The sequence below is a fragment of the Cynoglossus semilaevis genome, chromosome 11 (assembly GCF_000523025.1).
Source record: "Cynoglossus semilaevis isolate Cse_v1.0 chromosome 11, Cse_v1.0, whole genome shotgun sequence".
Classification (NCBI taxonomy): domain Eukaryota; kingdom Metazoa; phylum Chordata; class Actinopteri; order Pleuronectiformes; family Cynoglossidae; genus Cynoglossus; species Cynoglossus semilaevis.
Genome location: NC_024317.1, coordinates 15,922,695 through 15,937,359, shown reverse-complemented (window position 1 = coordinate 15,937,359; position 14,665 = coordinate 15,922,695). Strand labels below are relative to the sequence as shown.

Below are 14,665 nucleotides of genomic sequence, written 5' to 3'. Positions count from 1 at the left end.
GTGTTTTTCTATATTTTATGTCCACATAACCACAAATAATGCTGGTTTACACTCCACAAACCAGCTGATGTGAAGAAGAACATTTTCAAATAGTTTTTCTTCTTATCACTGAGACATGGTCACCCAGTTAGTTATGAACTGCTGTCAATGGTGGGGTTTGGTGTTGAGGTCATGGTGTTTAAATCACTACATATGAACAGGAAGAGACGTACAGTATGTGTCTAATCCAGTGGTTCTCAAAGTGTGGGGCGGCCCCATTGGTGGGAAATGGAGATATGACAGGTGTGGATTTTCAAGTGAGAAATGGAAAAAAAATTGATTGTCTTCATGTTGTCTCTGAAGTATTTAGGCTGTACAACCTACTACATTTTTGAACAGATCTCAATCTGTATGTACTGTATGTAGTTGACAATAAACACAGAACGAGGAGATTAACATAAAGAATTCACTGAAATACCACTGCCGTGATTGTAGTATTTATAAAATGAATACTTCTTTCTAGTCATCTCAAACATGTCTGTTGACCCCAAGGACAACCCACGACATTGGGGTAAGAGGATCGGCCTTGTTACTGACAGACCACATATCAACATGTCAAATATGGGGTATTTTATTTACTTCAAGTCAGAACAGGCTGTAGATTTATGTTGTGCTAATTAGAGAATTTGTCCAGCGAAAATATAACTCATTAAAAACCAGTTTGGTTTTTAATGAGTTCTGTTTACTTACTTTACTGCACTGGTGTTTGAATCACCTGTTGTTGAACTGTGGTTATTTCTGGTATTTGTATATAATTATACCTTTTTATAGCACGTTGACTTCTCTATATTACTTTTACTTTTACTTTTGCTGGAACCTTGTTAGAAACATTCTCAAACATTTGTAAATTCGTATTGAAAAGTTTAAAGAGAATTTGGTATCTCAATAACACCCATAAAAGAAACTCCTGACATGGTTTTCTGTTTTAAGAAGTAACAATGAGTCTAACTATTAGATGAGAATGTCAGTCCATGGCTGGGCACACTGGTGCGCGGCCTCTTCCTTTTCACACCACGTGAACAGATAATTGTTATAATTAAAAATAATGGTCTTCAAGGCTGCGCTGGTGCTTTGTGTGGGAGAAGAATGTTAGTTGACTGCACTGAAAGGACACTCACAAACTGTCAATTTTAAACACACTGGAACCAAACAGAGCTGGGCGAGTGCATCATGTTGATTTAGATGAAACCTGACAGATAAATTGAAGCCACAGCTTATCTAACTGCCTGATCTGCGGCGGAGGGTGCGAGCATCAATACATCATTGCCCTAAATTAAGTTGTGCTCCAGCTTCTATTGAACAGATCTGAGGCTGAGGAGAAGGGGGAGGGAGGGGGAGGAGCAGAGAAGAGACTCACGTCTGATGTGTGCTGCAGTTGTAGAACTTCACCTCTGTGTTGGCCACCATCTGACCCGTCTCCTTGGAGTTTAGACGAAGTTCTACGCTGGCCCAGTCTGATTCAAAACAGGAAACGAGGCAGTAAGAAATAGGAGAGGAAATGTGAGAAGAAAAAAGAGAAGAGAAATATAAAAGAGTAGAGACCTGGAACAAAAGGACAACAACAGACGGATCTGGAGCTCACCTTGTCCCTCTGGTATCTGAGGGACTTCTCTCCCAGTGGGGGACAGACACATCACCCTGTTCCCGTTGACATGACCCTCCACTTGGGCCTGGTGTCCGAACGAACAGGTGATTCCAGCGGAAAGGTCCGGAACATTGTTCACTTCCAGAAGAAGCTGAAAAATGAGGAAAAATGAGGATTTTCGATAACTGTCACTTCATGGAGTGAATACGTGTTCATTAACAAATCTCCCTGTGATTGACACATGGACGTGGTTTGACCAACATCAGTCATAGCCAGACCTCCATCACAGCTTCTGACTGATTTGTACTGACTACAAATGAAGTAACCTCAGGGATGTGAGGTGAAACCTATTTAAGTTTTGAGTTTCCATAGAGTAGTGCTTACACGTCTGCCTTACACACAGGAGGTCCTGGGTTTGAAGCCCAGAGGAAGCACATACTGTACTTGGTGCCTACCTGTTGCAGCAGATCTGCTGTTAATGCAACGATGTCTCCAATGTGGGATCAGTCAAGTTCTCTCTCTCTTTTTTTAAAAACGTCCAAAATGTCAGAATGTGGCAATTTATTTTTAACATTTGCAACAAAGACAACGAAAAACACACCTACACAATGTCTCCTCAAAGACTAAAAAGAAAAGCCATTCACACTGACATTCACACCTGCGGCTAATTAGTGTCCAATTAACCAAATACGCATTCTGCCTGTTTTTGGACTGTCGTAGTCAACTAAAGTACATAGAAAAATACACACGGGGAGAAACAGAATCTACAACTTTTTGACTTGAACAAAAGCAAAAACAGTCTAGTCTGGATCCGTTTATAAAGTTCTCCAAACTTCACAAATTAACACGTCCTTGCAAAGGCAGAAGTGTGAAATGTACAAATAATGAGCACCTAGACTGCTGCGGACAACTCCGTGTAATCTTCATTCTTTCACCATTTTGTATTTGTAGGAAAGAAATGAGATGATCATTAATGATCTGCGGTGGTGTTGGTGGGAAACATCATTTACATGCACTGAGATACAAAGAGTTCTGCCTGTTTCCTTTCTTTTCCCAGGAAAGCGTCATGTTTAACATTTAACGTAAATGATGTCTTTTTCTCAAAATGTCAGACTCTTGTTTGCCGCTAATGTTCTCCGAACCATTCTTTACTGGACTGTTCTTTTCTCTGTGCTCCCCATTAATTTTAATAACCTTTTGGTAAATGCAGACGCAGACAGAGACAGAGCTAATTGGTGCAAAAATGGCTTTCATCAAAATAAAATAAAAAAAAACCCTGTTACCTTTAGAGAAACTTTCTTTTCTCTCACCATATTTTTAGTAGACATTTGTCTCTGCAGTGACTGGTAAAATAGTCAGAACACTCACTGGAACACTGTGTGCAGAAACGGCGATGCTGTTCGGGTGAGCGATAACTTTCACGCAACGGTCGATTTCTGTGGCGAAGCGGAAGCTCTCCTCTGCCCTCTGACACCGGTCCCTGCGTGAACACCTGTGTTGTGGAAACAAACATTTGAGGCTGACGCTGTTTATTCAAGGTTAAAAAATCTCACAGTAAAAGCATAGTGGGTTTCAGTCTGGTTCATTTTCACGTCAAATCAACAGCGTTTTGATTTTTTGTGTGTCAGAGCTTTTTTTGTTCCTTTTTGCCACTGCTGAGAAAGTGAGTAAAAAGAATATTCTTCCTTCATCTCCCAGATCTAAAAAAAAAGTTAAAAAAAGACGGGGTCAGCAGCACGGAGTGGCCTTTACAATTCTGTCGGACAGAAGCGAAGGTACACTAAAAGTTAAGTAGGAATGAATTGGAAAACTTTCTTTGTCCAATTTTTACACCAAGGAGGTTTTGATCAAAGAGTTCGACTGTAGTGCTATAATTATTGGGGCTCCTTTGAAAAAGGCTGAATAGAAGCTTTTTGCTCACTCGGTCCCCCTGCAGCTACAGAGTTAAATTGCAGGTGCAAACACAATATTCTGACTTAACATCGCCTCCTCCTTATTAATGTGTAACGCACACAGATGCTGAGGAAGCTATGGTGGCGGCGCCTCCTGAGGGAGCTCAAAGAGCTGGGAGGCCTCCGCTGTAATTACAGCTCAGTATCAAGTCCAAATTGAATTGCTTTTACAGGGGGCGCTGGCTGGGCTCCTTCAGTAGAAGCCGGGGCTTCGTTGAGGACAGACTGTCACCTTCCGACCGTTCGTCAGCTGCAGTGGTTTTTGAAAAAAGGGAGAAAAATGGTCTTTTGATCTGAGGCTCTTTCATTGGCTGTGCTTTGTCTGATGGAGCCGTTTGCCTTTGAGCATTTTACATGCACAGCTACACCCAGCGTACAGTCTTTGTCAGATAGGTACTTTGGAGATCCCTGCTGGGGGTGGGAAAGTAAGATCCTTAGAGCATTGTACATGACACAGTGAGTGGAAAAGTCTGGATTTAATAGTCAGGGGGAAAAGAAAAGGAGGCTCATTGTGCAAGAGTGAGAGACGGTGATTTACTTGGGGTTACTTGAGGGAACAGCAGCCTGTTTACTGATAAGTGTGATGCATTCATTAAAATAAACAGTATCAATGTGTCCTGCAGACAGAGTCAGCATTCAGGGAAGAAGGAAAATACGTTTTTTAATGGGGTCGTTTAGAATGAAACACTCTCTGTTCTTTTACTTTCTTATTTAAACCAGAGTGATAACACAGGCACAGCCTCAATTTAAAGAACACTGATTGCCATCAAGCTAATTCTGGCGAAAATGCACGTCATAAGATGAAACTGTGGGAAGTCTCCCAGCTGTGTCTGGCTTCAATCACAGAACGCTGGTTAATAAACAGTGCTTTTTAATCTCCTGAATCCCCTTCGTTCTATACAGAGGTACGTGAGATGGAAGCTAGCCTGCAGCTGGATAATTAAGATGTAGGCGATCATCAGGTTCTGTCAGGTCCAAAATGTTGTCTGGATATTCTGAGGTCCAGTTTTTACACCTGCTGTGTCTGCTCGACTAATCCCCCCGTCCTCCGTTAATGCCTGTCCGTTTTACCCCGCGAGAGACAATAGAATCTCCTGGGGGTTTTTTCTTTCTGATGACCTCAGTTTTTGTTATTTGACCTCAGTTTTTTAACATGTGCAAACTCCAGGGAATATGTTGTATAAAAATTAACTTTTTGAAAGTTTGGAACTTAGGTCTCTGTGTGTGAGTGTGTGGACGTAAGTGTGGGAGAAGACTCACATGTTATGCAGGACACACCAGCCACAGTGAGGGTCTCCAGAGCTCAGACACTCGGCACATGTGGTGTACTGTTCACAGGCCTCCACAGGAACCTGGGCCACCTGGAGATGACAGAGAAAATGAAGCCCTGAGGTCACAGAGAGTACAGAGATACTATTGATTAATCACGATCGTGACCTAAGTCATGATGAATAATCAAGAAAGTTAAACAGACATTCCTAAATATGACAATGATATGTAAATGTAGTTCACAAATATATAATGAGTCCTGATTGACTAGCCAAATCCATAGATCAGCTGAAGCTGTCTGGATGTTGAGCCGTTTAACACAAAGTTTACCTAAGACAGCCCTGACAGCAGCTCCAAAAAAAAAACCTCCTTTGTCATTCAGCGAGTGTATTTCTGTTCACTCAACCAGCAGCACGTATTGGAATGAACATTAGCCAGAGATTTTTCCTCTTGTAAGTTTTAAAATAAAAGAAGGATTAAGGTAAGCTCGTTTCAGAGACGTTAAGCAGATGCTTTTTTAGGCTGCTGCGAGACAGCACTCAAATATGAAGCCTATATTTCCACATATGAGGCAAAACACAACAAACAACCATAATCCCGAGACTCCCAAATGTGTACGGACTTAATTTTCTCTGATGTTTGTTTACACGTGTGGACGAGTTCCTCCGTATCCTCCTCAAGACAATGTTTTAATCTCCTTTAAAAAGGTGATAAATCTGTGTATGTATGCAGGTTTTAAGGAAGTGACCGTGATTATTATTTATTATTATGCAGGTTTTAAGGAAGTGACCGTGAGAGGTTGGTTTGTTTTGTTCATATTCTTAACACATTTGTTGGTGCTTTCACTCCTTTACCTAAACAAATCAGTAAAAAATATAGGTTTGAATCAACTAAAGATGATTTAACGATACGATACAATGTGATACATTACTAAATTGAAACTTTTCTCAAAATATTATTATCATCATATATATCATAAATCATATACTTAAATTATTATATACCTGTTCAAGGTATATAATATATATATAGCATTGTTTTATATATATATATATTTGTATATGTATGTGGATATATATATAACAAATGTATAACTGAAATATAATAATAAATAATAATTGAGATTGCCATCAACAACACCATACACAGCAACAATAATCACCTACTTATCTACTAATACTACTAACACTATCTCTCTTCTTCTTCCACACACTACTAATCTAATCCACTAACACCCACTGTTCAGGTGCTGCTCATGATTGTATTTTATTGTATTTGACCTATTAGTGTGTTTTTACTGTTGTTTTGGTGCTGTACTGCTGCTGAAAGGGGACTCCCGAGGGATTAATAAAGTGCTATCCATCCATCCATCCATCCATCCATCCATCTATCTCTCTATTTGATATTCTATGGCATTACAGTATTTCACAACCAAACCTAAAAAAGAAACCTTGCCTCTCGTGTTCTCAATAATAAGCATGGAGCAGCAATGCCAGAGAGCGCTAACTGATCATCTTGGAAAAGACATAATAAACAACTATTTGAAGATAAAGCCAATAAAACATCCGCAAAACATGGTGATGTTCTACAAATTCTTTTGTTCTTCTACAGATTTATGATACAATACAATGCGATACAGAGATACAATAATGTTTGCTCATTGTATTGTTTGTAAAAACCTTTTTGTAACCTTTATGAATGGAAACTACACTAGTTGTTTGTGGACATTTCCATTTGTTGCTTTAAGTGCATCACGCAATTTACAAGATGCACACACACGCGCACACACACTCACTCACTCATAGAGTGAAAAAACATCAGCTGCTGCTCCTGGTGCTGTGCTCCAGCCTGCACCACCCCTGAATTCAGAACCAGGTGGCGCAGCCCGCCTTCACTCTGTCATTATATTTATTCATTCATTCATTCATATTCAATTGTTTTCTGGGGTTTTGACGTATGATGCCTGCAATTCCCTAATATGAGATTTCCCACAGAGTGGATTATGGATTACAGTGTCTCGGTGCTCTCTCATGTCCATGTTGGCCAATTGGATTATTTGCTGCTTTACTCGAAAAATAACTTTCTCTCTTTTTTTTCCCCTGGAAGTTGAGAGCCGATTCCATTAGCAAAATGATTTTACAGTGTTGGCGTCAGAGCTGAGGGCGTTGTGACTCAGTCGGAATAATCCATGACTGTTGTCGACTGGAGGTCATGTGAACTAACACAGTTGGTCTGAGACTGTTCGGCAGCATGACCTTTACTGGGTTGGAGCATTGGGTCATGTGCATTTAGCCACCAGGCTAGATAATCAAATGTGAATCTCTCAGCCAATCAGAGTGGATGTACTCAGTGCAGACGACCCGTATAGGAAAATACACCAGTGAATTCTAATCAGATAATCTAAGGCTTTTTGTCCAGATGTCAATCATGACTCATGTGCACTCCCTCCTGCTGTGCTTCATAATCTGTGTGATTCTCTAACAGGATCCTGACCAAACTTCACATTTACTATCTCTGTCTCTTCACATTTACGTCCCTCTCCCATTGTCGGACCACTGACTCCAGCCTGTGTAGTCTCTTCCTGTTTAATGTACTGCAGATGCCTCATAAATCATTCATGAGCAGGTGCCGTAGTTTCCTCATCAAGCCTTTGTTTGGCTTGTCTTGTCTTTGATAACTTGTTCAAGAAAAACTGATCATTCAGAACATTCAAATGAAAAAAAAAAGTTTTCCCCATAAGCAAAAAAAAAAAAGATGATAAATATGATCCTTATTGTTAATGATGATGACCATGTCCATCCCTCAGAGACAGTCATCTGGTATGGTTTATCTTACTAATGCTTTACTAAATCATCTTATCAACATATTTGAAGCTTAATCTGTCTAGATTAACAAATTTAATCTGACAACATCTACAGTATTTTCCTAAAGTTCACAACCATCACATGACAGTTGGTTTGTAGCTTCTAAAGACCTGTGTTCTGTCAACTGTTCTGTACTTTCTTGTACATTCGCTGATCAAACCAATGACTGAATCACTGGAAAATCAATCCAAACAAACAGGATAAAGAAAACCACTCAGCATTTTATGCAGTGTTGTCGTCAACACACTGTGAAATATTCAGATTTAAAACATTGTTACTTCATGTTCTCCTTGTGTTGGCAAAGCTTTTCCCTCTAGGGAAAAGCTTTGAACTAGGTTCTCTAGTTTCTCTAGTTTCTCTAGTTTCCTCCCACAGTCTGAAAACATGTAGAATTATGTTCTCACTAATGACCTTAGGTGTGAATGACCGGCTACATATAAGTGAATAACGAATGAATGAATGAGCGTTTATCTGATGAAACACAGAGACAACCACTCACTAAAATCCATGGTGGAACATGAGAAAAGTGAACTAGCCCTAAAAACAAAACCAAACCCTGAATTGGAATTGAACCTGAGGATGATTTGATTTGTATAATAACTGATAATGTTGCTAAAGATATGAAAAAAAAAACAGATGAAAAAACACAGATGATGAGATTAACATTAATTAACTAAGCCGAAAGCAGCGCTAATTTCATTGAAAAATAGAAATACGTCAAAGACAAAAATGTCCAGCAATGAGCAGACATTTTAAAGATTAAAGTCTGTACTGTCATTTTATAGACATAAATGACACACACTAAGGTTGTAGTGTGTTTGGACACCAGACAAATATATTCACAGGCATTCCCAAAAACTAAAAACACGTGAACAGAATATGGACTAAATGCTTTGAACATGTTTTTTTCCCCTCTCTTTTTAATATCAGTAATGGCTCCTAAACGGTGTTTTGTGTGGACACACACACACACTCTCCACCAACACACTGCTCCCTCCTCTTCCCTCCTCACTCTTCATCATCATGCTAACCCTGCGTGTTTCACTCGGCAGGAGACAGAGAAGCTCATTGTTATTCCACAAGGGTCGGCTGATCTCAGCCAAATATGTCTGCGCTCCGCTCCTCATTTCACATCATTCCCAACTTGTTTTGGTTTCCAGGGATCCAAAAAAAATCTCTCATCTCAGGCATCGACTGCAAATGCGAGAAATCTCTGGGCAAAGCCCTGTCCCTGAGGAATCCCTCACCCAAGGTGCGAGGGAATTCAGGAGGGAATGCTAAACAAAAGATGAAGAGGAAGACAGAGTGAGGATGTTTCTTTTCTGCCCCGAGCTCCTCGGGGCTACAAAGCTCGAGTTGTTCCAATATTGAAAAATGAGAAAATGCCCAACTATGCTTTGTTTGTTTTTGTTGTTGTTGTTTATTATTTGTTTGTTGTTTTTTTAAATCTGTAATTGCATCGTGGGTCGTCTAGTGAGGAGGGTAGGCTAACCTCAGGAAGCATGTTTCTCTCCTTAAAGGACCAGGGCTTATCAATAAGTAATGCCTTGTCTCTTCCAGTCTATCACACTAAAGGATGCATGGGCTTAAAATAACTGGAATAAAAGCACTGGACAACACACTCTAGCTGCCATATCTCTGACTTTCTAGAAGGCAAATATTCTCTGAAACCTACATTTTGTTTCAATGTATTCATATTCTATGCCCCTAGAAGAGATGTAGGAAACGGAGAGCGTTAATTGTCACGGCAGTTTTTGCCTCTCTGTCTCCTTTACTCTTGGCTTTGTTTGTTCCGTGAGTCAAAGCACAACAAAGAACACCGGCTTTCCTTTTCTTTTCCCCTTCCTTTTTGGAGGAAATGTTTCGTCCAGCGTTAAACCTAATCCAATTTCACACTGCACTGCAGCCAGGCCAAAATAATCACTTGGTGGTAGCTGAAAGTAATCGCCACTGTTCCCTCTCTTATCGCCAATGGGTGCAGAAAATATTGTCTAATAACAACAACAGCAACAGCATCCACACTAACAACCGCCTGCCTTCATGCTGCCAGGCAGAGTAAAGAGCAGATGAGAGGGGTGTGGAGTCCATACCAATGATGCACGCACTGTACGTTGTTTTGCTTGGCTTGGTAATTAGAGCAGCAGGAGCAGCAGTGTCCCTGCACACGCTGTCTGCATATTTAACAATACCTATTGAGCACTTGCTTGTGAATACAGTGTGAATAATGGAGATCTGCAATGTCTGGTGTGGTATATGTTGTAATTACCTGGTTGGATTTCAAACAAATGGAATCAGTTTAGCAGTTACATATCATCACGTATTTAGTCGACAAACAGATGTTTTTTCTCCAGTGAGTGTCATATGGTCTGACTTGGAAACCTATAAACCCACACTATTTGACATTTTGGTTAGTTAAACTAATCTATCAGCTGGCCTATATTTAACGTGTGGTTGGTGACATGGCAGCAGTGATTTTTATTATCTGTATGTAATATTTGTAAAAACGTTACCTGCTATGTATCATATCAGAATACCTGTTATAGTCAACAACTTAAAGAACAGCAAATACATTTACCGTATTTTCCGGACTATAAGTCACACCTTGTTTCATCCTTTGGCTGGGTTTGCGAATCTTATATATAAAAACATATAATGTTACGTTTGTTATTTTTACAGTAGCAGCCGCTAGAGGGCACTGGTGCGACTTATACTCCGGAGCGACTTATAGTCTGGTTATATATATGGTTAGATATTGTACTCAACACACAGTGAAGTAAAGCTTTTGGCTCTTTATACCATACTTCAGATAACTCAAGGCGTTTAAGTGTGGCCCTTATTCTCTTAGGACGTCAAACCCCTGAGACTTGGTCCAAAGATGGCCTCTCTCCCTCTCTCTCTCCCTCTCTCTCTGCTACCTTCATCTTCACTCCAGTGTCTTGACAGCAGCTGTTAATGAAGGTGTTTCCTCACCTGATTGGCAGACATGATGTACAGAGACGTCCTGTCCAGGGAGAAGGCCATGTCCCTGAGGATGCTGCTGCTGTCCTTCATCACCGTCAGTGTCTCATACAGCACTCCTCCATCCAGAGGGTCATCCACCCTTATCTTTAGAGACACAGACAAAGGCAGTGTTAGTGTATACAGTATGTGTATTGTTTTTTAGTCAGAATGTTCTGTGGTGGATTCCTGTTCATTCCAACAGACAAAGAAGATCTTGGATGTTTATGGTCACATTAGTCGAAGCACTTTAGTTCTGAAAAGCATCATTTTACACCACTCTATGGTGAAAAATGTACTAAACTGATGCGTTATGACCTAAACACTGTAAACAAACACTCTCTCGTTTGTAATCAATTAGAACAGTAGTTCATCAGCAGAGAATCTTCCTACTGCGTGTCTGGCAGATAGAAGACTTCCCGTTCAATAATATATATGCACACATCCATCTGTTAAACTGGATGTGAAACTGATCTGTTTTTTTCCCACTCTATGGGGAATTTCCCATTCACATCATCACTGTCCTTGATGACGGAGCCACAGCTGCACATAATACAAATCATAAATATCACCATTCAATTATCCAGTCTGCTCCTGATACTTATGTATATATTAGAGCGTTTAGTTATGTTATTAGTTATGTTACTGCACACAGGTATCTCCTCTCAAACCATTTTATATGAATTCTTCTTTATGCCGGGCTGAGCAGGATTCACTTGCCAGAGCCTTTAATGCCTGGAATTCTAAGAGCTGCTTTGTCTGGGGGAACTGTTCAGGAGACAGCTGACTGTGAACAACTGAGACGTCCACATCTAATGGTGAAACACAGGATAAAAAGCAGAAGTTCTCGTTTTGTTCAGGAAGCTACTCGAGTCTTGAATTTCCCCAGTGTGGGATTAATCAGGTCTTAAATTATCGCATATGAATCTAAATTTGTCAGAACAGTATGTTATTTCTCATCTGATTAAAAGCTTGATAAAAACCTGATTACTCATAGATAATGTTTCAATCTTTAGTGTTAGGTCTGGTACAATATGAAGGATTATAATTTAGTGACTTACAATCCAGTTTAGAGGAAATAATGGGGTAAAAAATAAATTCCTCCGCTAGAATATAAATAAATAAACAATTACAACAAGAAAACTTTATACAAAACTGAAACCAAAATAGTTATGTCTATGACTGACAAAACAATGTTTCAGTGCTTTTTTTTCCAAAGTGCTTCATATTAAACAGTAATTCCGCCTCTTTTAAAAAATCAGCCAATCATAACTCAAAGCCCAGCTTCCTTGCTGACCCACAGCTGATTGATTCCAATCAACCAGGCATCCTTGAAAAGTGTCTGTTGTTGTGTCATTTATCCAATCAGCATCCAACCCCCACAGAGGAAGAGCAGAGATAAACAGCTAACCAAACTGAATGAAATTGGTTGAATTAGAAAATGTGTCCCCAATGTTTCCTTTGGGATTAATTGTTGTGAAATTGCATTTCCATTCGCCAGGATGCATGTAACAGAATTGACATGCATTATGGGAGATGTAGTTCATGGTAAACATACCTATGCTTCATTAGGCAATTACAGATTTTATAATTGTGAATTATTTGCCATGCATTTAACCAATCTGGTAACCATTATTATTTATTGTAGAATTATAATTAATCTTTTAAGACAGTGGTTAGTATCAGACAGGCATACTGTGTTAAGTTCTGGTGGGTAACATAAAATATAGGGCGGCCCAGATTCAGCCCACAGGCCTTGAGTTTGACAAACATGTTTAAGACTAGGCTGAGCTTTCTTTCCTGCCATTTCACTTGATCATCTTTTGCCTTGATAAATCAGTTCTGACTCAATTGAAATGTTTTAGAGACTGAGTGATTTTTTCTTATTGATTATATACTTGCATTTATACTGTTACTACAGTTACAGATTCTGCATTGATACTTCGAGGTTACTTCTTTTGACCAGGTTGCGCTGTTTACTTCTCATGCATAGTCTAGACAGCTGACCAACTGTAGTGTGACGCAGTAAACCTTCACTCTCCAAATGAGGCAGCTGCAGCTGACTTGAGACACAGTAACGGTCCTCAGGGTGAAATAAGAAAGTCATTTGGTGTTTGTGACGTCTGTATAACTTTTATTAAATTATATCTAGTATAACTTGTACTAATGTTTTGCATACTTGCTTATTCTTAAATTGTTTTCATAAACTCCAGGTATTTGTACAAGTGAGGTAGTAAATTCCTAGTAAAAGACAAGTAGTTGATGAAGCTGCAGCTCGTTCAGCCTCGTCAACTCAACCTGAATCCACCCCTGAGGTTGTACACTTGACGCAATTGAGTTCCCAGTTTGCAAGTTCCTGAGCTCAGCCTTAATTTGACTTTGGAATGACTTTCAGGCAGCAGTCTTTTGGGGCTCATTAAATGCAAGCATGGAGAACAGATGCCACACTGGTGAAGGTTTTTTTAAATTTCAAAACGCTCTTCTCACATCTGCCTACAAACAAGATGTGCTGCTGCAGTGTGCAAATAAGCAGGTCTGTCTTTGCTCTTAGTGCCTCACTGATTTCAGAGAAGTGTAAATGTAGCCCTGCGGAAAACGGAGGCGCTTTTAAAGAGGGAACCATGCTGACAAATCCACTTTTGTGGCCAAAATAAAACAACCTGCCGGCTGCACCTCTTACTTAATGAAAGTTTTTCATCTAATCTCTACTAACAACAAAGGCAAACCTGTGTATTTGTAGACTTCATATTTTATCAGCACAGTTTGACATAGTTCTTCATCTGTGCTCCTATTATTCCATTTTCTATGGCTGTTCATTACCGCTTTGAATATGAGTAGAAAGAAATCTAAATAACACAGCACAGATATGAAGAAAAATTAGCAATGCAGACGCCAGTGTGAAGACCCTGGTTCAATTCCTTGGAGATTGAATCATTAGCCACATTATTCAATTAGAGTCAAGCTGTATTAATTTGTCAGTCATAATAATTAGCACCAATTTACCCTAACGAGACATTAGAGCAGTGAGTCTGGTATGTGTGGCGTGATTACACTCTGACAGAGAGGACGGTAAGGTTAGACCTCACCACCGCCTCCACCCACATCAACTTTGGCTGCACAAGATTTGAAATCAGCCCAAGGGCTGGGCTCCACACGTGGTGTCTCTCAGTTGGGACAGTGGTTCAATAGAACCTGATTACAGGAGAACTGAAACTCAATCAATCACTCATCAGCCTTCCCGGCAGCTGCACCTTCCCAACAACACTTTGTCTCGCTGTTCACAATCCTGGCTAATAGCTGCTAACTGACTGATTTGTCTTAAACTTTTTCTCACATCAATTCCTTTTTTTTCACCATCTTTCCTTTTATTGTTTCTTTCACAGTCCCATGCTCTTCACCACTGTCTTGTGTCTGTTTCTCACAGCCCTTTTTACAGAAATAGAGAAAAAAAAGAAGCTGAAGGTGATAAAAAAAAATTCCCAGAGTGATCATATTCAAAAGTGGTTCATGTGAGGCTGACCCACAGCCAGGGGAGCATCCTGCTCTCTATAGTAATAGGTTGGAGCTTATTGAGGTGGTTTTTTATCATTTAAAACACAGCTGACCAGGCAGAGTCTCCCCCAGGGAGAACAACAGGTTCTCAATCTCTCCTTAAGCCCCGCAGCTCCATAATGAGAATGAGGCTGCTTTAATTGGTTTTATAATGAGGCTGCTGTTAGGACACACACTTTTACACACACACAGTCACACACGGGGATCTAACATACAAACAAAAAGCAATAAAAAAAATCTGCTTTTTTTGTTTATTAGAAAAGCCTTTCAGAATCTAGGTAATACAAATTTAAAGCAACAGTTTATATAAATGCTGTTATTACTGTTAAAATGCTACAGTTCTTTGTGTAACAAATCCATGGAGATATTTAAAATATAAAAATATTAAAGTTATTGATTCATTTATT

General features: G+C 39.7%; 1 protein-coding gene and 1 long non-coding RNA gene across 2 annotated transcripts in view; one reads left to right on the top strand and one right to left on the bottom strand.

Annotated features, from left to right (window-relative positions):
• The window catches only part of LOC103386583 (uncharacterized), a 106,918-nt gene that overhangs the window by 51,517 nt on the left and 40,736 nt on the right, over positions 1–14,665 (top strand). The window lies entirely within an intron of this gene.
• The window catches only part of LOC103386584 (plexin-A2), a 50,142-nt gene that overhangs the window by 23,725 nt on the left and 11,752 nt on the right, over positions 1–14,665 (bottom strand). Inside the window, 5 exon segments of the mRNA XM_025060019.1 lie at positions 1,397–1,493; positions 1,622–1,775; positions 2,993–3,116; positions 4,837–4,937; positions 10,680–10,814. Coding sequence (XP_024915787.1) covers positions 1,397–1,493; positions 1,622–1,775; positions 2,993–3,116; positions 4,837–4,937; positions 10,680–10,814 — 611 coding nt within the window.